At 56.3% G+C, this 23,864-nt stretch overlaps 1 protein-coding gene across 2 annotated transcripts in view; it reads right to left on the bottom strand.

The window, feature by feature from the left end:
• ZNF185 (zinc finger protein 185 with LIM domain) overlaps positions 1-23,864 on the bottom strand; it is a 59,124-nt gene that overhangs the window by 22,189 nt on the left and 13,071 nt on the right. Inside the window, exons 4-17 of one of the 2 annotated variants that reach the window (XM_032620475.1) lie at positions 23,590-23,655; positions 21,335-21,373; positions 21,153-21,230; positions 20,563-20,628; positions 19,703-19,789; positions 18,948-19,031; positions 18,653-18,694; positions 17,305-17,388; positions 12,788-12,874; positions 9,736-9,840; positions 8,802-8,888; positions 6,821-6,916; positions 6,002-6,091; positions 801-998 (exon numbers count right to left, since the gene is read on the bottom strand). In XM_032620475.1, coding sequence (XP_032476366.1) covers positions 801-998; positions 6,002-6,091; positions 6,821-6,916; positions 8,802-8,888; positions 9,736-9,840; positions 12,788-12,874; positions 17,305-17,388; positions 18,653-18,694; positions 18,948-19,031; positions 19,703-19,789; positions 20,563-20,628; positions 21,153-21,230; positions 21,335-21,373; positions 23,590-23,655 — 1,209 coding nt within the window. The remainder of the gene's footprint in view (positions 1-800; positions 999-6,001; positions 6,092-6,820; positions 6,917-8,801; positions 8,889-9,735; positions 9,841-12,787; positions 12,875-17,304; positions 17,389-18,652; positions 18,695-18,947; positions 19,032-19,702; positions 19,790-20,562; positions 20,629-21,152; positions 21,231-21,334; positions 21,374-23,589; positions 23,656-23,864) is intronic. The other variant, XM_032620477.1, reaches the window with a different exon arrangement.

Raw genomic sequence — 23,864 nt, 5'->3', positions numbered from 1 at the left:
ATAGCACAGTGATTAGCAATACAGGCTCTGGGCTGACTGCCGGGGTTCTAATCCCTGTTAGGCCACCGCCTGGCTGGGTGACTACTGGCCAGCTATTCAACGTCCCTCCGCCTCAGCCTCCCAACTATAGAACAGATATAATAATAGCACCTCTCTCATAGAGTTGGTGTGAGAACTAAATGAGTGAGGAAACATAAAGCATGAGAAGGAGGCCTGCACATTCTCAGCACGCAGCAAATCCTAATGGTTCCTTCTGTGGTGTTACTGCTGTGGTATTTGTCTGCTTCCTGAGGGCGTGCTTGGGGGCCTGGCCATCGTGTTCAGTGTGTGTATGGCCGCTACCTACAACTGGTTCATGTGAAGTACTTGTATATCGTCTCTGGGTTATTCCCAAACTCATGACCACTTTGGGCAAAGATCTCTGTAGAGCTAAGAGGACACTGAAATGGTACCATACAAGGCACAGCTTAGAAATCTTCCAGCCCCACGAATGGCAAAGCACCCCGTATCCTTCTGCCAAGCCAGGTCTTCACGCTCCTTGTGGCTACCAGATAGCGTGGTTCTCTGGGCACCTTCTCTGTCAGGTTTGGTGTAACAGATTTGGTACTGTGGCTCCAAACTCAGGCCACAGAGATCTACCCTGGGATACTCATTGCTTGTCAGCCTCCCATGGGCTCCTAGCCCATCACACCTACAGAAGGTAGCTGGCATGCCTAGCGTGTTAGGGCTTGCTCTGGGCTATGGGCCCTGACAAAAGTCAGGTTCAGGCAGGCAGGAGTCCAGCACAGAGTGGCCCTTACCTGCTGGCCTGGCTGTCCACTTCCAGGTGCTGGTCAGGATTCCTGGGGCTGCCCTGCTGCTCGGGGCTGCTGGGGTCTGCCGGCTCATGGGTGGGTGCAGCTGGGTCTCCCTGGTCATCTTGCTGGGCTCCAGGCCTCCCCTGCCAGGCGTCTCCCACCTTGGTGACCACATTCTCCTCCTCAAAATCAGCCAAGGTACTGAGGGAAAATAAGCCCTTGGTTACCGACTACACACCGATATCCCCTCCCGTGGCCATAGCAGGCTCCTCTCCCAGGAGGTGGGGCAGACAGGAGCCCGGCATGGCCCCCACCTCGGGGAGAGCTCGTGTCTTCCTCAGGGGGACCCCAGCGCCGCTGCTCCCCTCCCACCAACAATGGCTGTCCTCACGTGTATTACACGAAGCCTGAGCCCAGATGCTTTTGTCACCCCCTCAGTCCAGCAAGGGGGGAGCGCCTTCCCTGCTGTCCTTGGCATCAAGCTCTTTGGGAGCTCTTACTTCCTTCCTGGCCTCACATCACAGCTACCCCTGCACATCCCTGCCATCACCATCCCCACCCTGAGGTGCTTCGGAGGGCCTTGTTCTCAGTGCTGCCGCCTTCTCCACGTCCCATGGGACGGCGCTGCTGCCTGGTGGCCTCAAGCACCAAAGATGTCATAGGCCCACTGGCCGGGGCCAAGACTGAGTGAGATTATTGAGAACATGAGGCTAGCATTCCAAAAGGTGAGTATCTAGTTCACCATCACCTTGATCCTGGCCCATCCTGATCTCAACCCTCCTAACAGCAGCAGCCTGCCTCCAATGGCTGGTGGGGCCATCTAAGGACAAGATCACACCACCAGCCACCTCCAGCCCTGGGGCTCTATTCATGGAAGTTAATCCCCTAGTAGGCAGGCAGGCTCGCTGCCTTCAAGCTGGAATAGCAAGGGGTGTGGAGCTCACACCTTTCGGAGGGTATGCTCTCCTCAGATAGTGCCAGCCCCTTACCCCAGAGTGCCCGGACACACCCACCCCACCTCTGCCTGTGACATACAGGCTTGAGCTAAAGAAGGCAAACCAAGAAGGCCTTAAGAGTTTGTTTCCCAATTCTGGAAGCCCTGAGCTAGCTTTACCATGGACTTAATCGGAGTCCTGTACCAACCCATATCCCCTACAGAATTACGGTAATAGAAGTTATCCCCACCAAGTCTGTGAATAAAGCCAAGATTCTCAGCAAAGAGCAATTTGGATGTCCACTGCGACACATGGACAAGTGGATGAATAAAAAGGAAATCTTAGTAAAACAGTCACGGGAAGTCTTGCTGAGCAGTGTAACAACCCAGAGGTCTTCCAGGCCCCTAATGAATTGCCTGGAAGTCAAGTGTTTAGAGATAGGGAAGGTAATACTTGTGGCTGTAACCAGACCAAAGATCCAGAAACCTAATACAGCTACTGACAATTCTGGACACAATCACACTCTCTACGTGGAAGAACACAGCCCCTTCGACTCTTGTGCTACCTCCATCACACTCCTCCAATGGTTGACAGTTGTCTGCGGAGAACAAATGTGGTTAAAGTTCACCTGTTCTTAATGCAGAGAGAACAGAAACCTGAAAATCCCAGACTTGCAACACAGAGGAAAACAGCATATGCTTTAGATGTAAAGTCTAATAACACAAATTTAGTGGGGAGAAGGTGAGCTAATCTATCTTATTAAATGAAGTCAGGCCAATACGGCTGGTAAAGGGACCAGAGGCCAGCTTTCTGAGTGTCCTTAAATAGTTCTGGTGGAAAGAGACAGTCCTCTGGGACTGCTTTATTTGGCTGTGACTTCTTATAAAAGGAGAATCCAACATTTATGTAGTACTTTGTGCCAGGAAATGTCCTACATGCAAACGCATTTAACCCTCACAACAACCCTGCGTGGTAGGATCTATTAGGCCACTATTCTACAAGTAAGGAAACTGAAGCACATAGATGAGTACGATACCCAAAACCGCATAGCAAGTAACTGACAGAGCTTAGGCTTGAGGCCAGGCACAGGAGTCCGTGCTCACTATACTATACCACCTCTTCCTGTACTGTGATGAATCAAACCAAGTTAGAGTAGGGTAGAGTTCCTCAACTTTGGGACAGCTCCACTGCTCTGCAGGAGGTCCCTGCCCACCCCATTCCTCTCCTTCTCCCACCTCTTAGGAAAGAGGCCCCTTCCCCACGGAGCCCCAGCGCCCAGAGCAGCATCTCCGCCCGAGGTCCCTCGTGGTTGGAGGGTCGAGCCGCCCTCCCCGCGTGTCCACAGCTCCTGGCCCCGGCCAGCTCTGAAGGCCAGCGCCCAGAGACCACCGACACCAGGGCACCCCGCCAAACAGCCCCCCGTTGGCTCCTTGCGGGCACCCAGCTCCCTCCCTCTCTCCCGCCTCCGCCGGCACTGCGGCGAGGGTGCACACGTGGTCGGGGGGCGGGGCTGCTTCAGCCGCAAGGCCGGCGAGACCACCCACGTCCTCCAGGCCAACGGGGGAAGGGCAGCAGGAGGCCAGGGTGCCCGAGACGGGCGGCCCGGCCCAATTGTGATCCTCGCGCGCCATCTAGCGGCAGGCGCGGGCACGACCGCGGGGGAAGCGCCGCCGAGGCCGCTCACGCCCACGGTAGCCATTTCGCTGTGTGGACGGTCTCGTTTCCCGACGCACACCGGACCAAGCTCGCGGCTGCAGGAAATGGCGGCGAGCGCAGGCGCACACTCGCTGAACGCAAACGCGCACCCTCCCGGAGCACGCACGCGCAGGCGCACACAGGACGATCCCACGCTGGTCTAGACCCAAAAGCGTGCAGGCATGCGCGAGTCGGGGACGCACGCACAGACGCACACGTTCTGTGACGGCGCGCGTGCGCAGGCGCACACTTCTGTGCCGGTGCGCGTGCACAGGCGTACAGTGCGTGCCGGCGCGCGTGGGCAACCACATTGCGTGCTGGCGCGCGCGCGCAGGCGCACACGTGCGTGCCGGCGCGCGTGCGCAGGCGCTCACATTGCGTGCTGGCGCGCGTGCGCAGGCGCACACGTGCGTGCCGGCGCGCGTGCTCAGGCGCAAACGTTGTGTCCCGGCGCGCGTGCGCAGGCGTACATGTTCGTGCAGGCGCTCGTGCGCAAGCGCACACGTTCTGTGCCGGCTGCGCCGTTCCCCGCAGAGCAGGTGGGGACTCTGTCCACCTTTTTTTCTTCCCATTGCAGAATCTCCTGGCCTCCCATGACATCGTGACAGCTCTAGGACAGAGTTTGTCAGCCTCACCATTATCGACATTTTGGACTCGATAACTGTGGTGGGAGCTGTCCTCTGCACTGTAGGACGCTGGGCAGCATCCCTGGTCTCCACCCACTATTTGCCAGTAGTACCCTCTTCCCAGTTGTGGCAATCAACAGTGTCTTCAGACATTGCCAAGTGACTCTTGCGGGGTTGGAGGTGGGGGAGATGCCCCTGTTTCAGAACCACTACCCTAGAACAATTGAATCTAAATCTCTCCGCGTGGGTCACAGGATACTTAAAAAAAAAACCAAAACACCACTTCTCAGGTGATTATCAAGTGCAGCCAGAGTTGTGAAACACTGATCAAGAAAGTTTGTTTTGATTTTGTGAACTTTTAATCAGAGAAAATTAGTTCTAAGCCTGGGCTCTACAGTTAGCCAGATCTGAGCTCTATTCCTAGCTTTGCTCTTCATAGGAGCCCACCGTTTCCTCCACTGTCAAACTGCGTAATAAGAAGCCAGATCCTTCCCCAGGTTTGGGGAATGTTACACGCGATTGTGCAGATGGCATGCTGTACACATTAACCATCTGACAGTTACTGGTTCTGGGTCTTGAGAATAGGCTCCAAAGAACAGAGTTCATAAACTAGCTTTTCAAAGTTTTTCCTGGGGTTTTTCTTAGAACCTCTTCAGTTGCGACTCAGCTCTGCCATTTGGAATCCCTTGACAAGTCAGTTAACATTTCTATGCCTCAGTTTCCCCATCTTATCAATTTCACAGGGTTGCTGGCAAGAGCAAAGCACCTGGCAGAGCGCACTATAGGTGTCAGTTTTTGTTTTCACTCTGTTAATTGTCAGGGCAATTTGAAACAAAAAAGTCACATAATAGGGCCTCATACCTGAGAGATCCATTACCCACCCCACCCCCAGCATCACAGTTTATGTAGGGGTGACAAATGTAAAAACGTAGCTGTAATGTGGTGTGAAATTGCAAACATTCACTCACTTCTTAAACACCTAAATCAGACCGTGTTCCTCTCTGGCTTAAAACTTGAAAGAAGATCCAATCTCCCTCTCATGGCTTTTACCAGGGCACGGTTCCATCTATGGTCCCCCTCACCGGGTAGGCTACTTTATGCTTTGGAACTGCTAAGCGTGTTCCCGAAGCAGGGTTTTAAGTCTGTGTTTCCCTATCTGCAGCTCTTTACTCCTTGCTCTTCCTAGAGTTGTTGGTTCCCCCACTCGTCTAAGTAGTACCCTCCTCACCGCCATTACTCTCTATCTTAGCACCCCGGCTATCTCTTTCAAAGCACTGTTCTTCCCAGGAGTCACAGAGACCTGACTTCCAGTCCTTTGTTATTCATTATAGCTAGGCACAAAGCTCACATGATTGTGGGGAGGGCCGTACGAGACACTGAGCACAGGGCTGTGCACACAGTAGGTGCCCCAAAGTGAAGTAGCTGTGGTGATTATTAACGATATCTGATAGAAAAGGCCAATCAGCCCCTGCCTACCTTGACAAACCTCATGTTCCACGCCTAGCTACTTACAGTGTCCAGTAAACACCAGGTTATTTGGAGACCTTTGTACATCCTGTACCCTTTGCTTGGAGAACTCCTATTCACCTTTCAAGATTCAGCTCAAAAGTCACCTCTCCCATGAGGCTGTCCTGGGGCCCCCTTCCCCTGTTCCAGTCTGGACCAGGTTTTGCCCCCCATTAGCCCTGTCCGATTTGTCTGTGTACTCGTCTCCAGCACAGAGCAGGTGCCTTCCAAGTAGTTGCTGACCGAAAGAGTGGTTGACTTCCTGACTATGGAGGACTTCCTGGCAGAGGCCAGAGGTTTCCAGCTGGGGCTTCAGCCCTCGCCACGTCCCTTGGGCCAGCTCACGGGCCTCACTGGCCTCACCTTCCCAGCCAAAGGCTAATGTACACTTGAGCCGCCTCTCTCCACCGCACGAGCTCAGCACTGTTAGCTGATGCCTTACCCCTTTGGGTCCGTCTCCATGTCCTCCAGGTGTGCCGGGCTGTTGCTCTTCCTGCCAGCCAGGACAGCAGAGGCAGAAGTGGCACCAGAGCTGAAGGAGGAAGCACACAGACCTTCTGAAGCCTCAGACCAAAGGAGACTCGGAGCCCAGGTCTTCCCCTTCCCAGCTGCATTCTCACAGGAAAGGAGGACCTACATCTGGCCGTGACCAGCTTGGAATTCCTGGGGAAGTGTCCTCCTAGTTTGGGGTTCCAGCATCCTTGCATGACCTACACCTCCCGGGGCTCTGTGGGAATCTAGAACGATCGTTCCTTACTAAATGTTGCACACACCCACAGCAAAATGGCCACTTCCCACTGGTGGATTGGTAGAGGAAATAGGGCAGAAGCCTGCAGCCTGGGAATGCACAACCTCCTCCCACTGCACCTTTGCACCTCTCCAGCCACCTCCACACGCTCCCTGGGGCTGAGCCCGCTGCTGCCGGCTGGCTGTCCCTGGGATTCTTCCCACCGACTTCTCCTAGCAGGGTCTCTTCCCAAGCTACACTTCTCAATGCCCTCTTCTCTGCCACCTCAGCTTGGGTCCCTCTGGGTAGGTGCTGAGTTGTCTGGGTCCCGTGACTTATCACCTGTACCCACTCCTCCACCGCCCCTGGTGGGTGGGTTCGCCTCCCAGCCTTCTCCGTCCTGCAGCGATCACCTGATGTGAAGATGCCATGAGCTGAGAGGTTCAAGGGGGACCCTGGGGTGCTGGACGTGAGGATGAAGCCTAAGGCCGTCTGGCAATGGGATTGGTCATTGAGCAGTTGCCCCACCCTTACCTGGTGGCCGCTGGTCCAGGCTTATGAGGCTGCGAGTTGGCACCGGGCACCTCCTGATCATCCAGCAGAGGGGTGAAGACAGCAGGTGAGCACAGCCTGTGGAAGGAGGCCAAGCCCGGTCTCGGTTCAGGACTTTGCGTCTTTATGTCTACACCCCCCGAGAGCGTGGCTTCTGTACTCACTCACATCCTACAGCTGACCGACACCAGGACAGCGTGGCCTCGTGGTGAAGCGCACACTCCCTGGGGGGGCACATTACTCTGATTCAAATCACAGCTTTATTAAGCTTCTGGCTATGTGACCTTGGGCACGTCAACTGACCTCTTTGGGCCTCAGTTGGATCATCAGTGAAATGGGGTGACAACTGTGTCTGCCTCATACATTTTCTGAGAGGAGTAAATGAGTCAATAGATGCCAAGTACTTAGAAAAAGGCCTGGGCCCCAACACGTGCTAAAGTGCTCCTGTGATTATCACCGGGCCCTGTGGCCATTTGTAGAAGCAGCAGCCCTTTGCGGTCCGTCTGTGCCCGTCAACTTGATACAGATTCAGTGCGTGCTGTGTTATGCAGCCTTCCCAGGTATAGGCTGAGTCCCATGTCTCTCTGTGACTCACAGCATGCCGAGCAGTTACCTGTGCGAGCCTGCACCCTCCACTTGAATAGCATGCGTGTTAGGAGTTCCTCATGTTTGTTTCCATACCCACTTACACCAGTTGCACGTGCAACCATAACCACTGAATTCAACCATTAAGTAAACTCATAAAAATGAATGGAAAAGGAGAGTGGGTGCTTTTTTTCATGACAAACAACCTTTTCTTTGCAAAGACTATAAAAGCAAGTCTCTTAAAAATCATTGTCTATAGAAGAGACAGTGTAAAAGACTGTTAAAAGTCATAAAAGTCTAGAAGATATTAAGATAATTTTGCAAGTTAATATGAGCTTTGGCTTCATTTTAAGGAAACAACGCAGAAAGCAAAGACTTCATTTTTGCGAGGGGGCAGAGGCAAGAAGGAAGTTCCGGCCCAGTCACGTTGGACCGGAGAATGGAGTCAACCTGCAGGACCGTGCTGGCCGGCACCGTGATGCAGGCCGCGGGTGTCGGGCTCTTCCACGGTCCTCCCCACTAGCGGGAGCTCAGAGAACCGAGGCCCCGGCCCCGTGGCGTTTCCCGGCACCGGCTGAGGCACAGTGGGCAGACGCTGGGGCCTGTCATCCTCTTCCCGTGTTGGCTTGTGCTCCTGATTTGGAAGTCGGGCCTTGGCGGTCCAGGCATCAGTTGCAAACTAGTAAAGTTAGGGCAAGGGGCTCCCGGTGGGCTTGGGCGAGTAGGGGCAGCTGAGAGGGCCAGTTGGGAAAGCGGAGATTCTCTCCTCGGCCAGACTGCTGTAGGGCAGGGGTGCCGGCTGGCAGCGTGCCTTGGTGGCTCTCTGTAGACACCGGCTTCACCATTCCTCCCTGGCCATCTGTTCTGAACCATAAGGGCTCTAGCACAGCTTGCAGCTGAATTATCTGTGCCAACATCTGTACACCTAACCTTTGTCCCCAGGGATGAGTCATGCTTGGTTTGGAACCACCTGGGGACAAGTGGGACCTTGCCACTCCGCATATCACCTGAGAAAATGGCCCCTGACTCTACCCAGGTCCAAGAAGTCAGAGCCCAGCTAGACACGCTTGCCTCCTACTTTGTCTCACTGTGGCCACTGCTTTTCCACTCACTGAACTTGAGAGCAGAGCTGGCCAGAGGAGGAAGGTGGAGGAGGCTCTGGGGCTTCTGGAAGGGATGACGTAAATCTCAGAAGTGGAAAGTCAGGGGACAAAGGATGTGCTGGCGGCGGGAGTGCCGGAGATGGGAGAAGCAGTAGACGGGACTATGGGAAATGACCAGTGCCCCACCCCCAGGAGCCCAAGCAGCTGTGGCGACTTGATCAGGAACGGGAGAGAATCAACAACTTGGGGCCACGGGCCTCCCTCAGGTAGCTCACCCTCCTCTCCCAGAGCTGATGTCTGCTCCAGCCAGGCCTTCAGGTGTGGAGCCCATGGCTCCGGATCCCACGTTGCCATCACTTGATCTGTCATGGGAAGAGAAACATTTGCTGGCTGATTGGGTTTCCATTGAATGTAACTCATATGCCCTGAGAGTGGGCGCCTTCAGCGGCCACCCTGCACTGCTCCAACTGAAGCCAAGCTGATATCAGCAATATTTCTGCCTTTTTTCCTAACTTGGTGGGCTGGGAGCAAAAGTGGAGCCAAGAAACAGCCCAGGGCTGAGACAGGCTCCCCGAACAATCCTGGGTCCCCTTCCCTCATTCCAGTGCTGGGGTTCCACAGGGCCTAGGGCTGCGCACTAAGAAGACAGTGGCCGGCAGACAAGGCTGTGGGCTCTTATCCATTACTTCCTGTTCAGGAAGTGCCCAACTGTGAGCGACTAGTCACCATCCCCAGGCTCCCCTGGTCTGGCTTGAAGGACAGGTCAGTGGGATGGCTGTGGGGTGGCTGGCGCACAAGCAGCCCCTCTGGACTCAGCATCCCCGGCTATCATTCTGCCTCCTATCCCTGCATCCCCTCCGCATCTCCCTTCGCCTACAGGCCACCCTGGAAGGCCCTGTTAGATCCTCTGCTGGGGTCCACGAATCCTTTGGTCACTGACTTCCTGAAACCTCTAGCTTGGCGGCCTTGCTGGCCTAGAGTTTTGTCCTCCTCTGCAGCTGGCTCCCTGAGGAATCTTGGCAGGGGCCTGCCCTTCTCCAGGCCTCATGCATTCCTTCATTCATTCTCTCAGCAGATATTCATTGAGGACCTGCACTGCCCCCGACACTGGGGACACAGTGAAGAATGGGACAGTCCTGGTCCCAGCTCCATCCACTGACCTTGGATGGGGGGGGGCTACGTGGGCTCCGTGTCCCTGCACTGAGTTACCTTTCAGAGTCTGCACCAAGGCCCTTGAAGGCCCTTTCACCAGTCAAGTCTGTCTTGGGCTCTCTGGGGTTGGGGGCTTCGTTGTCTTTGGAGCCTGGGGAAGACCTATGGTAGAAAGAAACATAAGTTAACTACCCATCAGCCAACCATACTTAGGTGGGGGCAGTTACCTCATCCCCAAATGCCAGCTTTCTCCAAAGAGCGCAGAGCCTGACATCGCAGGACTGGCTGATTATCAAAATCTACCAACAGCTGCTGTTGACTGAGGGTCAGACCCCATTCTCATGACTCTGAATGCATTAGCTCTCCACATCAACCCCACAACATGGTCACTGTTCTTAGCCGTGCCCACTCTCCAGATGAGCAAACGGAGGCACAGAGAGCCTGGAGTGACTTGCCCCGAGTTCCACAAGTAACAAGGGGAAAAGCTGAGATTTGAACCCAAGCAGTCTGATCCTAACTCCTGATTCAACCTCCCTCTATGCTCTCTGAGGTCACCAGGGAGCCTCATGGTGTCAAACCCAACAGAGACACTCCCATCATTCTCACCATTCAGGACCACTGACCCAGTGGGCCACTCCCGCCTTCTCTCCCCCATCCGTCCATCATGACTCTGTGTCACTGGCTTAAATGTTGGTGTTCCTGGCGTCCCTCTCCATCTGAATGCTCTGCCACCTACCTTGGTCACCTCCTCTGCTCCCATGGCGTCAACTGTCATTCTTCAGCCAATGACGTCTGCCTGTTCCCACCTCTCCTCTGTGCTCTGACCCGTACCCTCACTGCTTCCGGGACTGGCCCTCAGGCACCTCACCCTCAACATGGCCAGAACTGACCACCCTCACCAGCTGCCCTCAGGGGAATGACCAGGCAGCTGCCACCTCCACGATACTATCTGTGCTCAGTCTGCTGGCTCCTCTCTCCTCGAGTCCCTTGACTTTGTACCCCATGTAAATATCGACGTTGAACCCCATTATTTCTGCTCTCATCCCTCTGCACAGAACATGGAAATCTCTTGAGCCCTGATCTCTCTGCCAAAGCTCAACCAGAAACCCTCAAAAGCCTCCTGGTAATTTGCATTTGGATGCCTACAGATAAACTCATCACATAGTCATTTGTAAAGTACTAAGTATTTATAGCACCCCTTCCTGCCCCCTCCCCTTAGTTCCCACTACTGTAGTGACTTATGGAGCAAAAAGCACAGGGAGGGAGTCAGGCAGTGGGGTGGGAGTCATGGATCCGCCTACTCTTGGCCGTGTGGCTTTGAGGAAGTTACTTAAGCATTCGTGGTCTCAGTTTCCTCATCTGTAAAATGGGCATAGTGATTGCATCTACATCCTGCATGGGGACACGTGTTAGGTTGTTTGGGACAGGGCAGGGCTTAGTGAATTCTAGCTTTCCCTCTTTCTTCCTTTTCTCCGACATGACTTTCCTGTTGGAAAGTGGGGGAGGGGTGCTCCAGAGGATCTCCAAGGGCTGTTATAGCTTTGTCACTCCCAGACAAAATGCCAGTGGCCTGGCTTCCTGCTGCATCTCTCAGGGGCAGTGAAGCAGCTTCCAGTGTTGCCTTATTAAAGACGCTGTCACACTGGGTGATTCTCAGTCATTCCAGCAATAAGTGCTCCTGCAGTCCTGTTCTGGGCCAGCCAGGCCTTGAGCTCTCCAGGAGCTTGGAGTCCTTGGGGCAGAGCCATCTGGGAGTGGACAACTGTGACTCCGTGTGGAACACTCTCTGGTGGAGGGATGAACACAGCGCTGTATGAGCTCAGCGCGGAAAGCCCCTCACGGGCGCTGCCTCAGAAAGAAACACAAGTAAAGGAGGTGCTACAAAGGGGAGACATCTGAGCTGAGACTGGAAAATGCAGATGGGAAAGGGCATCCTACAGCCTGCACAGACGAATGGGGCTGGGGGAGGCTGGTGGGGAGGGCCCAGGGAGGAAGGGTGTATGAGGGGATCCTGGGGAGGGGGTGGATGAGCCCTGCCGGGCAAGGTAGAGAGTTCAGGCTGCGGAGCCTAACGGGGAGGGGGAATTGCAGGGTTTTTCCCCAGGGACTGGCATAGGACTACTGCTGCTCTTTAGAAATGGCACCCAGGTAGGAATATGAAGGAGATTCTGGGATGGAGCGAGTGATGAAGGAGGCCTGGCCCCAGGGAAGAGGCACGAGGGACAGAAATATCTCTAAAATAGAATGGACAGGACTCAGTGCCCGACTGCGGCGAGGGTGTAGAGAGGGAGGGGCCGGTGCAGACAGTCAACGGCCCCAGAGATCAGAGCTTCCACCGCCCCAAGGATTAGCCTGGGCTTATGCTCTGGCCTCCGTCCCCAGACGCTGGCTTCACAGGGTGGGGTCCCAGTCTGTCGGCTTCACTGCTGTGAGCTGGGTGAGTAGCTAAATGATCAGGAGCCAGAGCCCCTCCGGGAACAAGCGGCCCCTCCCTGCTCGCATCTCCCTTTGCCCCCACCCAAGCTTCCCTGGGGCCCAGCTCCCAGCCCCCCGAACCCTGCCTGCATGTTACCTGACTGTCTGCCCCCTACCTTGGGGCAGGGGCTGGGCCTGCCGTGCTCCCTGCCGGTTGTGCCCCCCCCGACCCCCTCCCCTGTCCCTTGAACTGTCAATGCTGACCTAGTGACCCTGCCCTGTTCCTGGTGCCTCCCCCCGCCACGGCTGCTTCAGTGGCTTCATGGGGCTCTGCAAAGCCCAGATCCCCACCCAGCACGGCTGGCTGCTCCCATCCACAGGGCCCAGCAGGGTGAACCATCACTTCCAGGGGCTCCTGGCACACGCTCAGCATCTCACTTGTGTCTGCATCTGCCTCCCCCAACTTCAGCGGGGGGTGGCTGCCGCTGGGTCCCCAGGGCCGGGTCTGGTCTCCCATGGACCAAGTGCTCGCTCCCCAGGACTTGTGGAGTGAAATGGGATGGGGGCAGAGAACCCAGGTGGCTCCTGCCTCCCACCAACCAGCCCCCAGGCCTCATCGCTTGCACCCTGACCCTGCTGCCCCCAACTCTAGAATCGTGTGTAAGGAGCCCAGGCAGCAGCAGGGCCCCTGTACCTCATTTCTTCCAGGTCTGGGGCCACCAGGCGGAGTCCCGCCCCGGGTGTTGTGATCTGCAGGCGGACAGTCTCCTCACCTCTTGCGCTATGACCAAAGGAGAGCGTCAGAGAGTCGGTGGTAAGAAAGGCCTCCGCTTCTCCATCTGTGCTGGGGATCCAAGGGTGTCCTCTCTGAGGGGCCTCCTGGCTAGTGCAGTGGCACACCCAGACCCATTGCCTTCCCCCCATCCCCTTGTTTTTTCTCTCTTGTCTCCTCTTTGGGCTGAGCTCAGGCCACTGACCTCCAGGTCCCAGAGGAAAGGCATTGGAGGACCCCCTCACCAGTCTCCCATCCTCGACCCCAGCCCCCTTCAGACCGTGCTGCTGATCAGTTGCAGAGGTGCGCCCTGCCCGTGGCCGCACTGCAGCATCCAAAGTGGCTATTTGTGAGTTCAGGGGCTGAGGGGAACGGGTGATGAACAAAATGCCCAGGAAACCTACAGACCGAATTTGGAGTGAGAGCCAGTGGAAGGGGCATGTGGGAGACTCAGGGGATGAAGGTCAGAGAGAAGGTGCCGGTGAGCTTGAGACCAGGGAGGATCAGACAGTCTCAGCCCTCAGAGGGTCCCTTTGAGGGTTCCTGCGCTCAGAGGCTGGTCCGAGGGTGACTGCACACAGCCCTCCAGTTCCAGTGTTTTGGGGCCCCCACTGCAGCTCCGGACACCCAGCAGGAATCGGGCCGTGGTGATGGCTAGGGCTGGAGAGAATCTAGAACTCCCTGGCTTTCTGGGGCTCCCCCTCACTCCAAACCACACCTACCCAGGTCCACATCACAGACAGTCACTCTTTCCTTCGGTTGCACCTGGCCACTGGGCTACAGATGGGGGTGAGCCCCAGGTCTGCCTTGGTGAAGCCCCGGCCCAGCAGGGGGCAAGATGAGGGCTGAGTGGCATGGGCTGTGCACAAGTCCAGCCCCAAAGGCACCCGAAAAGCTCCATGGAGGAGTAGGCCAGCCCAGGCCAACTGCGGGCATATAAGGGTAGGAGGTGGAGGCTGGCGGGGGACTTAAAAGCAGCGACCAGATTGAGTGCGGCAAAGGGAAGCCACAAGATGGGCTTGAAGTGGGGATTCAGGGTGGGTCTTGAGATGATCAGCCTGGCACGTTAGAAAGGACACTCTGGGGTCCCAAGAGGAGGAGGGGTGGGGGGTACAGGGTGGAGACAGGGACTTGAGTCGTCCGAGCAGTCCCCCTGGAGTTGACCGTGGCATCTGGCTCCAACCTAGACTAGGAGCTCGTGGAGGCCAGGTCAATGGGCTGCTCATCTCTGCCCCTCCTGGACACTGCAGATGACCAGAGGAAATGGAAGGGCTGCCAGAGACAGGGCCTCTCTGCACATGAAAGACCAGCGAGGGCCTGGTGCACGCAGGTAGCTCTGATCTGCGCCTGTCTCCGTGATAACCACGAAGACAGCGTAAAGCCCCGGGCTGCTGTTGCTACTCTGTCCCATCTAAAGCACATGGTGCCGGGGAACAAGGACACGTCCCACTTGGGGACGTCACAGACAAGTAAAGCATACCTTCTCCCTGGCGTTTCTAGCTATGTCAGAGAGGAAACAGGGACCCCAGCTGGCGCCTGGCCCTCAGCACCTTGCTCCTGAGCGATTTCTTCTCAAAGGCCCAGCTCAAATGGCACCTCTTCCAGGGGTCCTGTTACAGGTTGCATTGTGTCCCCGCTAAAAGATATGCTGAAGTCCTAACCCAGGTATCTGGGTGAACGTGACCTTATTTGGAAATAGGGTCTCTGCGGAGGTAATTAGTTAAGATAAGGTTGCACTGCAGTAGGATACATCCTAATCCAATATGACTGGCGTCCTTACAGAAAGGGGACATTTGAACACAGACACACAGAGGGAAGACAGCCACGTGACGATAGAAACAGAGGTTGGAGGGATGCATCTACAAGCTAAGAGGCGCCAAGGGTTGACTGCACTACCAGAAGCTGAGAGAAAGGCCTGGAACAGATTCTACCCCAGAGCCCTCGGAGGAGCACACAGCCCTGCTGACACCTTCCTTCATTTAACTTCTGGCCTCTAGAGCTGTGGAAGGACAACTTTCTGTTGTTTAATCCACCCGGTTTCTGGTACCTTGTCACGGACGCCCCAGCAAATTCATACAGAGGCAGTAGCTCCTTTTCAGGCACCCACAGCGGCATTTCCCTCTGAGACCAGCAGGTGCCGATGTTGGTCTCTCAATTTGTTGAAGGGCCCAGCAAATCAGGAAGCGCCCAACCACACCAGCACCCAGGCAATGTGCAAAGGGCTTTATGTGTACTATCTCATATGGGATTTGGGACGGTCTCTGGAGGTACGTATCACTGCTCCCTATTTCACACGTGAGGACACTGGGGCACAGAGAGGTAAAGTGACTTACTCAAGGTCACACAGCCAGTACGGGGCAATGCCAGGGTTTTGCCTTGTGCCAGAAGCTGTGCTCTTACTCACTGCTCCCCAGCCCCTCTGCCAGGCAGCATGTTGGGGCCCAGCCTCCAGGCCCCACCTTGATCAGGTGGGGCAGAGAGCCAAGAAAGCCTGAGCGGCGCTGTGATGGGGCAGCAGCCAGGCCTGGGGCTCTCACACAGGCCAGTTTCTCTGACAGAAGGTATCTGAGTGAGTTCAGTTTGGAAGGTGGGGAAATGAGCTGAACCCAAGAAACCAGCCCCATGGCGCCTGGAGGGAGGGCCATTGCCACAGGTGAGCGGGGGAGGGGGGAGGGGAGGGGGCTGATGGTGGAGACAGGAGCTCAGATTTGTACACTTGGTGCTGAGAAGCCTTTGAGGCACCCAGGCAGGTCAGGGGTCCGGAGGAAGACAGGGCATCCTTGTGCGGCACTCCTTCTGCTCCCCTCTGAAGTCCCTAAAGGGTTTGGTGCCTAGACAGGGGAGCCCCTCCTAGGTGGCTGAGAAGCTGACCTTCAGACCCAAGCCAAGGGGGACGGGGCAGGGACACGCTTGCGGAGGGGCCCGGGGACCAGGCTGTGAAACTCTCCTTTCCTACTTTGCCATAAACCAGCCTCCAGAACTGTGAGACGATACATTTCCATTGTCTGAGCCACCAGTTTGGGGGACTTCGTTATGGCAGCCTGAGCAGGACAGACAGCCATCTTGCTATGACAGCAGGTGACGGGTAGTAAACGTCCAAAGGAATATTCTGGAATAAATGTTAAAATGCCTCTCAAATGATAATATAGCACAACCTACTTCCTCCTCCTATGTTCTTTCAGAAGGCATCTGAAACCAACATTAATCGCTTTCTTTTATTCAAAAGAGAAATTAAGGAGAATTCAGACACGTGCATTGTTTTTGCTGAATTGTGTCCCCTCCAAAATTTATATATTTAAGTCCTAAACCCCAGTGCCTCAGAGCGTGAGCTTATTTGGAATAAGGTCGTTGCAGATATAATAAAGATGACGTCATACTTGAGTAGGGTGGCCCTTAATCTAATACGACTAATATCCTCGTAAGAAGAGTAGGTCAGAACACAGACACACAGAGGAAGACCTTGTAAGAGACGCAGGGAGAAGACAGGCGTCTACACGCCAAGGAGAGAGGTCTTAAGGAGAAACCCTGACAACACCTTGATCTTGGACTTGCAGCCTCCATAACTGGGAGACAATAACTGGGTTACCTGAGTCACCCAGTTTGTGGTACTTTGTTACAGCAGCTCTGGCAAACTAAGCACCCATATTCCATCGATCACCATGTCCCATCAATGCTACCTCGTGAAGAGCTCTCAAATTTTCCTACTTGTTCAAAAGTTCTTAGGGTGTCCTGTCTCCCTCCCGGCACAGAAGAGGTGGCCCCAAGGACCGAGGTCACATACAAATGGTTGTGGGGCTTGAGTCGGGGAGGGGCGTGTGGGACATGCAGTGGCAATTCCGAGACCTGTAACAGCCCCAGAGGCAGCGGCACCGTCGGCAGGACTTAGCATGATTCAGCTCAAAGTACAAGGAGGTATTGATTGCCTTTGGCCTGCAGACAAGAGAGAGCCATTATCTGCCCGGAGACTCTGGGGCTCAGAAATCAGGGCAAATCAGAGCCCCACCTGGAGTGAGATTACCCACGCTCAGCCTGTCCCTGCCCTGTCACCCCACTGCCAGACCCTCCCACCTGATGGCCTCAGAGGCCAGAGCCAGTTCTTGGCACCCACCTGAGAATAGCAGGGCTAGTGCCCTGGCCACAGACCCCCCTCACATCCCACAGCTGGTACTTTTCCTCGGGATGCTGCGGCTGCCACTGGACTCAGTGGTGGAAGGGTTAAGTTGACACAGATAGGCACCAAACAGACAAGACTGAAGCACTGTCTCCCAGGAGACCAGGCTGTTTTGCGCCTTTCAACCCCAGGACATCCAGCCAGAGAGGCCCTTACTGATTTCTGGGCCCCATCCTGTCACTGGGCATACAGGGACACTGACCCTGAGGTCCTGTAGGGAGGTGACCTGGCAGTCACCAGCCCTGGGCAGGGATGAGCAATTGATTACCTGCTCGAGCCGGGAGGGGATCGTGCCAGAGCAGGTGGGTCCTGGCTTTTCTTGGAAGGCCCGTCCTCATCCACCACCTCAACCCTTTGGGCAAGAAGAGAAACAGATGCACCGCTATCCTCAGGGCACTTTTGGCCTGCGAAGCTGCCCCGGAGCTTGCAGACCCTGAAGGACATGCTGTCTTTCAGTGGTGTTTATGGCTTAGCAACTCCAGCTTGGGATAAGGGCAGAACACTGGGTTGAATAGCATCCCACCAGAATTCATGTCTTTCTGGAACCTGGGAATGTGATCTTATTTGGAAATAGAGTCTTTGCAATCAATTTGTCATCAAGTTACAATGAGGTCACACTGGGGTAGGGTGAGCCCTAAATCCATGACTGTTGTCCTTATAAGAGGGAAATTTGGACACAGACACACAGAGAAAAGAAGGTCATGTGATGATGGGGGCAGAGATAGGAGTGATGTGTCTACAAGTCAAGTACTGCCGGCAACAGCCGATGCCGAGAGAGAGGCCTGAGAAGGCTTCTCCCTCACAGCTCCCAGAAGGAACCAAGCCTGCCCACACATTGATCTCGGACTCGTAGCCTCCAGAACTGGGAGACAATCTGTTCCTGGACCTTGTGCCGGTTCCCGCAAAGTGCCGGTTCCCGGTACTCTGATATCGCAGTCCCAGGAACCTCATGCAGCCAGGAGGAGGACAGCATTATCTGGATATCTTCCCTCTCTACCCAGTAGAATACCCCTAAATTTCAACTGGCCAGAAGTTTCTTCCCTCTCCTCCCCAAATACTCCCCTTTCCCAGAAGATGTCCTGTCAACTGATGGTGCCATCCCTCCCTCATTCAGCTGGAGTGTCTTGATATCCCGATCATGGCCCATTGAACCCTGTTCACCCTTTAGGGTCCATCTCCAGTGTCATGGTCACTTCCAAGGGCCTGGTCAGGCGGGGGCTCCCAATGACAAGCCTCTGGACTCCAGCCCAATGATCTGTCCTACCAAGGCACTGTCCGGCCCACCCCTGGTAGGGTGGGCAACAGGGCAAAGGGACAACTTTTCTGTAGCCCAGTAGCTACTTTTGCTGCAAAACCCCAGAGGCCTTGGAAACACTAAAGCTCCATCTTGGGTCGGGGGCCGGGTTCTCTCAGCCAAGCTCCTGCCTATGCAGCGTTGGTTGCCAGGGTCTTATGTGCCACCACAGCCACCCACGTGCTTCCTTGGCTTCCAAACAGAAGCCACCAGCCCCTCACAACTCCCTCTACTCAGGGACAGTGACCACATCCCACCCTGTGCCTGCTCTCCCCACACTCCACCCCTGCCAACGGAAGACCTTCCCTTTGCCGACATTTACCTCTTTGCGATGAACGGGGCCTGTGTCTCCTGGGCAAGGCTGCTGGAAGAAGGCAGAGAGGTGACAAGTTGGGCAGAACCCACAGACAGGTGACATCACTCCCAGCACCTTGCCTACCCTGATGGCGGCAGCCAGACCTCTCAGGTTTCCAGAAAGTAGATCTGAGAGTCCCAGAAGGTCTGGTTAGGAGGGCCCTCTCAACCCGCCCGTCACCAGCCAGAGGAAGACCAGAGCCCTGAAGGGAAAGGAAGTGGCCCAGAGCAGGGAGCGGGCTGGTGGCTGAGCCACAACTCACCTGGCACTCTTCTTGGCCGCCGACAGGACGTAGGAATGCTCCCGGGGAGCTGTCTTCCTCACCACACTGCTGGCAGCCTCTGACCTGGGGTGGCACAGGGAGGGGGCATCTGATGGCGTGAGGAGGGGCTTGCTCTGCCAGCCTAGCCAGGCAGCTACTCGGGAGGCAGGGGGAGCTTTAGGGAGCTGCCCGAGACCCCACACCTAGAGGGCGGCAGAGTGGGCAGTCGATGCCCGGCAGCCTGGCTCTGGAGCTCTCGGCTCTTCCCCGGTACCTCCGAGGCCTGGGGACCCCTGCTACTGTTGACTCTGCCCTTAGGACTGCCTGTCTGCTGGGCCTTCAGCGTGGGGGGCTTTGGTGTGTTTCCTGAGTCACGGAGGGGCCAAGCATCCAACCCTCACTTTGGGACAAGGGGCATGGGCACCTCTGGAGCCTGGCCCTGCCCCCAGGCACACACAGGAGGCTTCTCCCAGGGCACCATGCACTGCCTATCTTGGTCCAATTTGCTCAGGAACCTTTTTAACAAACTATAGAAATTCCTCACAACCTAGGTTCTGCCCTCTTAGAAGGTTCATAAGAGGGTCCCCTGGGCTGGCCCAGCACTGAGTGGGTAGTTCTGGGGTTCCAGGAGTGCCACCTGTGCTGGCAGCGACCCTCCAGCCAACAGACCAGCACCGATGCTCCGCATGTGGTGCACCAGGCTTCAGAGACTTGAGCCCCGCCCGGTCCACGGGACGCCCAGCAGGCACCGTTACCTCCGTTTCTGCTCATCAGAAGAGAAGGGCACCTCCTCGTCTTCAGCAGCCCCTGACGCTGAGCTGCGCCTGACGTTGTAGGGTGCCCTGCGGGGGGGTGGTGAAGAAGCTGGCAGTTATGACCCCTCCTCCCTCTACGTCTGCCCCTGCTCCCTGTCACAGGCCGCCCCCCTCAGCGGCTCGGCTTCCTGACTCTGCTCGCGCCGCTTCTTTCTCTTCGAAAGCTACCCTTACTGTACCCCAGGACCCAGTTCAAGCCTCATCCCTTCTCCAGAAAGATTCCCTAGCTGCTCTGTGTCACTGGATGATGGTGACAAGGGACAAAAAAGATAAAGACGTGGGGCCCTGGGAATGCAGGCCCTGGGCACACAGGACAGGGGCTTGGACAGGGGCCACAAGGGGAGCTCCAGAGGGAATCCCAAAGATTTATATCCAAGAAGCAGGCCAGAGTTAGGCACCAAGTGCCCATAGGTGACTGGCTGCCAGGGCCAGCAGCATGCTTGGGCTCACCAGGTGCCAGCCCAGTTCGGCCCAGCCCAGGAAACAGCTAGGGCCATGACCCATGACACTTTCTCCAGACCCACTAGCTCCTTCTACAAGCTTCCTACAGCCCCTGCTTTGCTTCAGATCAGAAGTACAATGTGCGCACTGTCCAATTTTCTGGAGCTTGTCAACCTCTGGTGGGTTCCAGGCCACAGTGGCAACTGGCAGGGATGTCAGGCCGACAGGACTTGCACTCCTGGGCTGTGCTCAGACCTGGCTGTGCTCAGAGGCAAGCAGCCAGCTGCCCTCAGCGGGCCCAGGGTTCGGGCTCGTCCTTGGAGGAGGGAACCAAGTTGAGTCTGTGATTGCATACTCACAGCTTCTTGTAATCCTCTGTGGTCATCCTGTAGCCAGAGGAGGAGGGGCGGGGAGGCCCGGCAGCGCTGCAGAGGCAAGGAATTTCTGTGAGTCCACCCGCAGGGCCCTCTTGCTTCCAGATTTGCCTACATGGCCCAGCGGGCATGTGGCAGGTGGACAGGGGGTGCTGGCGCCCTTTCCTCTCTGCTCTCAGCCCTGCCAGATACCCAGAACAGCTGTGCAGGGCAGCCCTCTTGCCACAGACAGACTCAGCCACCTTGGTCCTGCTTTTCTGATGAAGCCCAGGTTCAGCCTGGTGCCAGCTCAGCCCGTTGGGAGGAAGGTGGCCTAAAGCACACAGCTCAGTGCAGTTATCAGCGAGTCAGGGCTCCCACCCAGCCTCCTCCCGGTGCCTCTGTCTCAGTGACCAGGGCCAGTCAGGACTGGCCCAAGGACAAGGGCACTGGTAGTGGTCCAGGGCCTTGCCTTACACAGGAAGAGACCTGCCACCCACCCCCTCAGTGACAGGCAGAGGACTCTCTCTGGCCTGGGCGTGGCCTGGGCCCTCACACCTCTCACGGGCCAACTGGCCAGCACCCTGTGAACACACCGTTTTGGAGCTCCGTTGGCCTTGGGTAAGTGCTGCTGGGGCTGAGACGAGCTGTCTACAGGCTTGGTGAACACTCCCCTGAAAGAGAGCCCGGGAGAAGCAGCACCGTGAGCCCCCCTGGGAGAAGCTGGGGGCAGCGCGGGCGGGCATGGGGAGGTGGGCAGGGTCCTGTGGTCACCTACCGGATGATATAGCCGGTGGGAGCCCTCGTGCTCGGGGGCCTGCCAAGGGAGAAGAAGGGATGGTGTGAAGCCAGGCTGCCCAGTGACGGCAAAGTGGGTTGGCTGCTGGGCGTCCCAGTGCAGGCAGAACGAGGGGAGCGACAGTGGCCAGCTGCTTCCCAAGAAATCCAGCCACGCCTGCACCCCTAGCTGGGCTACCTGTCCTGCTCTGCCTGTCGCCCTCATGCCCCCCAAGAAAGGTACCCCAGGCCGATTCTTCTGGGCCCTGGCTCACAGCAGGTGCCCAGGAAGGGCATTTATACAGAGCTGTCCCCTCCAAAGTCCGGTTTCTCCCTGTCCTGACAGCCCTCCTCACCTCCCCTCTCAGAGCTGACCCAGCTCAGGCTGGAGGCTCTGTGCTCAGAGGTCTGGGGCTGAGGTGATGTCAGGCAGAGCCCCTAACCTGATCTGACGCCCTACTCTGCCCAGCCCCCTCCAGGAAGACTCATGAGGGCCCAAGGGGCAGAGCCCAGGCAGGAGCCAGCCGCCCTTTCCTTCCCGCTCTGCTTGAGCCTCCCTCCCCCAGCCCGTGCGATGCCCACGTCACAAGTCTTGATGGAAGTTTGGGACCGGAGGGCACGGCCAGGGCTTGGTCAGTGCCTGGAAAACATTAGACTCCATGTGCTGGGCACCTTCCGCCTGGGAGGGGGCTCAGAGGACTCGGGTGAGGGGTGTGGCCAGGCAAGAGCTGGTAGTGATGGGGAAGCAGGGCTGTGAGTTCTGGGATCAGAGGCAGGAGACAAAGACTCGGCAGATGGCTCTTCTGTCCAGGAATAGGGGAGCTTGGGGCTGGAGCAGCTGGGAGGGCAGTGCAGAGCCCCAGTGTTCTCCATCCCCACGGACCCTGTCCTTAACAGGGCATGGCCTCCTGGAGGTGACCAAGTTACAGGAACACTTGGAGCGGAACCCGAGAAAGAAAGGTCACTTATCCCGCGTGTTTTCCAAATATACTCCCAAACCAAAGCCCAGGCTGAGAACTGCACCCCCAAAGTAAACATACTCTCCAACGAATAGATTATCTTTGAACTGTGCTCAGGCTCTGGCCAACTGCCGCTATCACGATTCGCAATTCTCTCTTTCACGCTCATCTCTCTACTCAGGATGTGCCCGTGTTCCTGGCTAGGATGTCGGTTCCCTGAGGAGAGGGTTGTGTACTCTGTGCCCAACACAGGACCTGGCAGGTAACAGGTGCTGAGTCATTGAGAGATTACGGGCAAGGGCATAGTTGCCGGAGGGAGCCCCTGTGGCTAGCAGTGAACTTGGACCCCTGCCTTCCAGCTGCTGCCACTGCCTGTACCACCACCCCAGGAAGGCACTGGCCCTGCACTCAACTGCTAACTGCTGGCTCTTTGAAGCAAGGATCAAGCCTGAATTGAGTGGTCCCCCTAACCCTAACCCCGCACTTCTCAGGAGTAGTTCCTCCCCGTATGGGCAGGATGTGCCCACCCTTCAGAGCCTCCCTGGATGCCATTATGCCAAAGTCCTTGAAATAGAGAGAAGAGCTGGTTCCCCTCGGCCAGCTGTCAAGATATGTCATCTTGAACCTGGGAGACAGTTGGGGCAAGTGTGTGAGTCTCCCCTGGCACTTGGGATGCTGTGCTGATACAACAAAAAAGTGACAAGTAAGCACGTCTTAGAGCTTGCAGAATTTGCATAAAACTGAAGCTGTCCAGACCTGTGGGTATTGCCTTTTTAAAAATGTGCCTGGGCTTCCCTGGTGGCGCAGTGGTCGAGAGTCCGCCTGCCGATGCAGGGGACGTGGGTTCGTGCCCCGGTCCGGGAAGATCCCACGTGCCGCGGGGCGGCTGGGCCCGTGAGCCGTGGCCGCTGAGCCTGCGCGTCCGGAGCCTGTGCTCCGCAACGGGAGAGGCCACAGCAGTGAGAGGCCCGCGTACCGCAAAAAAAAAAAAAAAAAAAAAAGTGCCTGATAATGTGTATTATGCAGAATGCAGAATGCGCATTTGCTTTTATAATCCCATATGCTCTGGCAGAACTTAGCATTTTGGGGCTAAGACTTTATTATTATGCTCAGTGACAATTTTGATCCCAGTTGACAGCTGAAGCCATGGACCTGGACCCAGTGACTCCTGCACTCCTTTTCCCAAGAAGGAGCAGAGTGGAAAAGCCGTCCTTCCTGTGGAGTTCAAATGACTCAGCGTCCGCCAAAGGCTGCAGCGCAGGGCCCGCCCACCGGCCACCTGGGCACCACTTCTTACCTGGCCTTCGGGACCTCCCCAGCTGAAGAAAAAGATATGGCACGACTCCGGCCCGAGGGCAGCTCGCTGAGGAAAGAGGGGACACAAAAGAGGGCGGGCACTACATGTACCCCAGGAACTTGGCCCACCGTTCCCATCTTACCTTCTCCTTCCCTGGCCTGCGTCCACACTGCAGAGGCATGTGTGTCCACGCACGCCCTGGCAGCCGTGCCTTTGTCACCCTGTGATTTAGACTGAGTGTGGCCCATGGAGCGCCACCCCACGCCCAGCCTGTC

The sequence above is a fragment of the Phocoena sinus genome, chromosome X (genome assembly GCF_008692025.1).
Source record: "Phocoena sinus isolate mPhoSin1 chromosome X, mPhoSin1.pri, whole genome shotgun sequence".
Taxonomy (NCBI): Eukaryota; Metazoa; Chordata; class Mammalia; order Artiodactyla; family Phocoenidae; genus Phocoena; species Phocoena sinus.
This window is presented reverse-complemented; position numbering and strand designations above follow the sequence as displayed.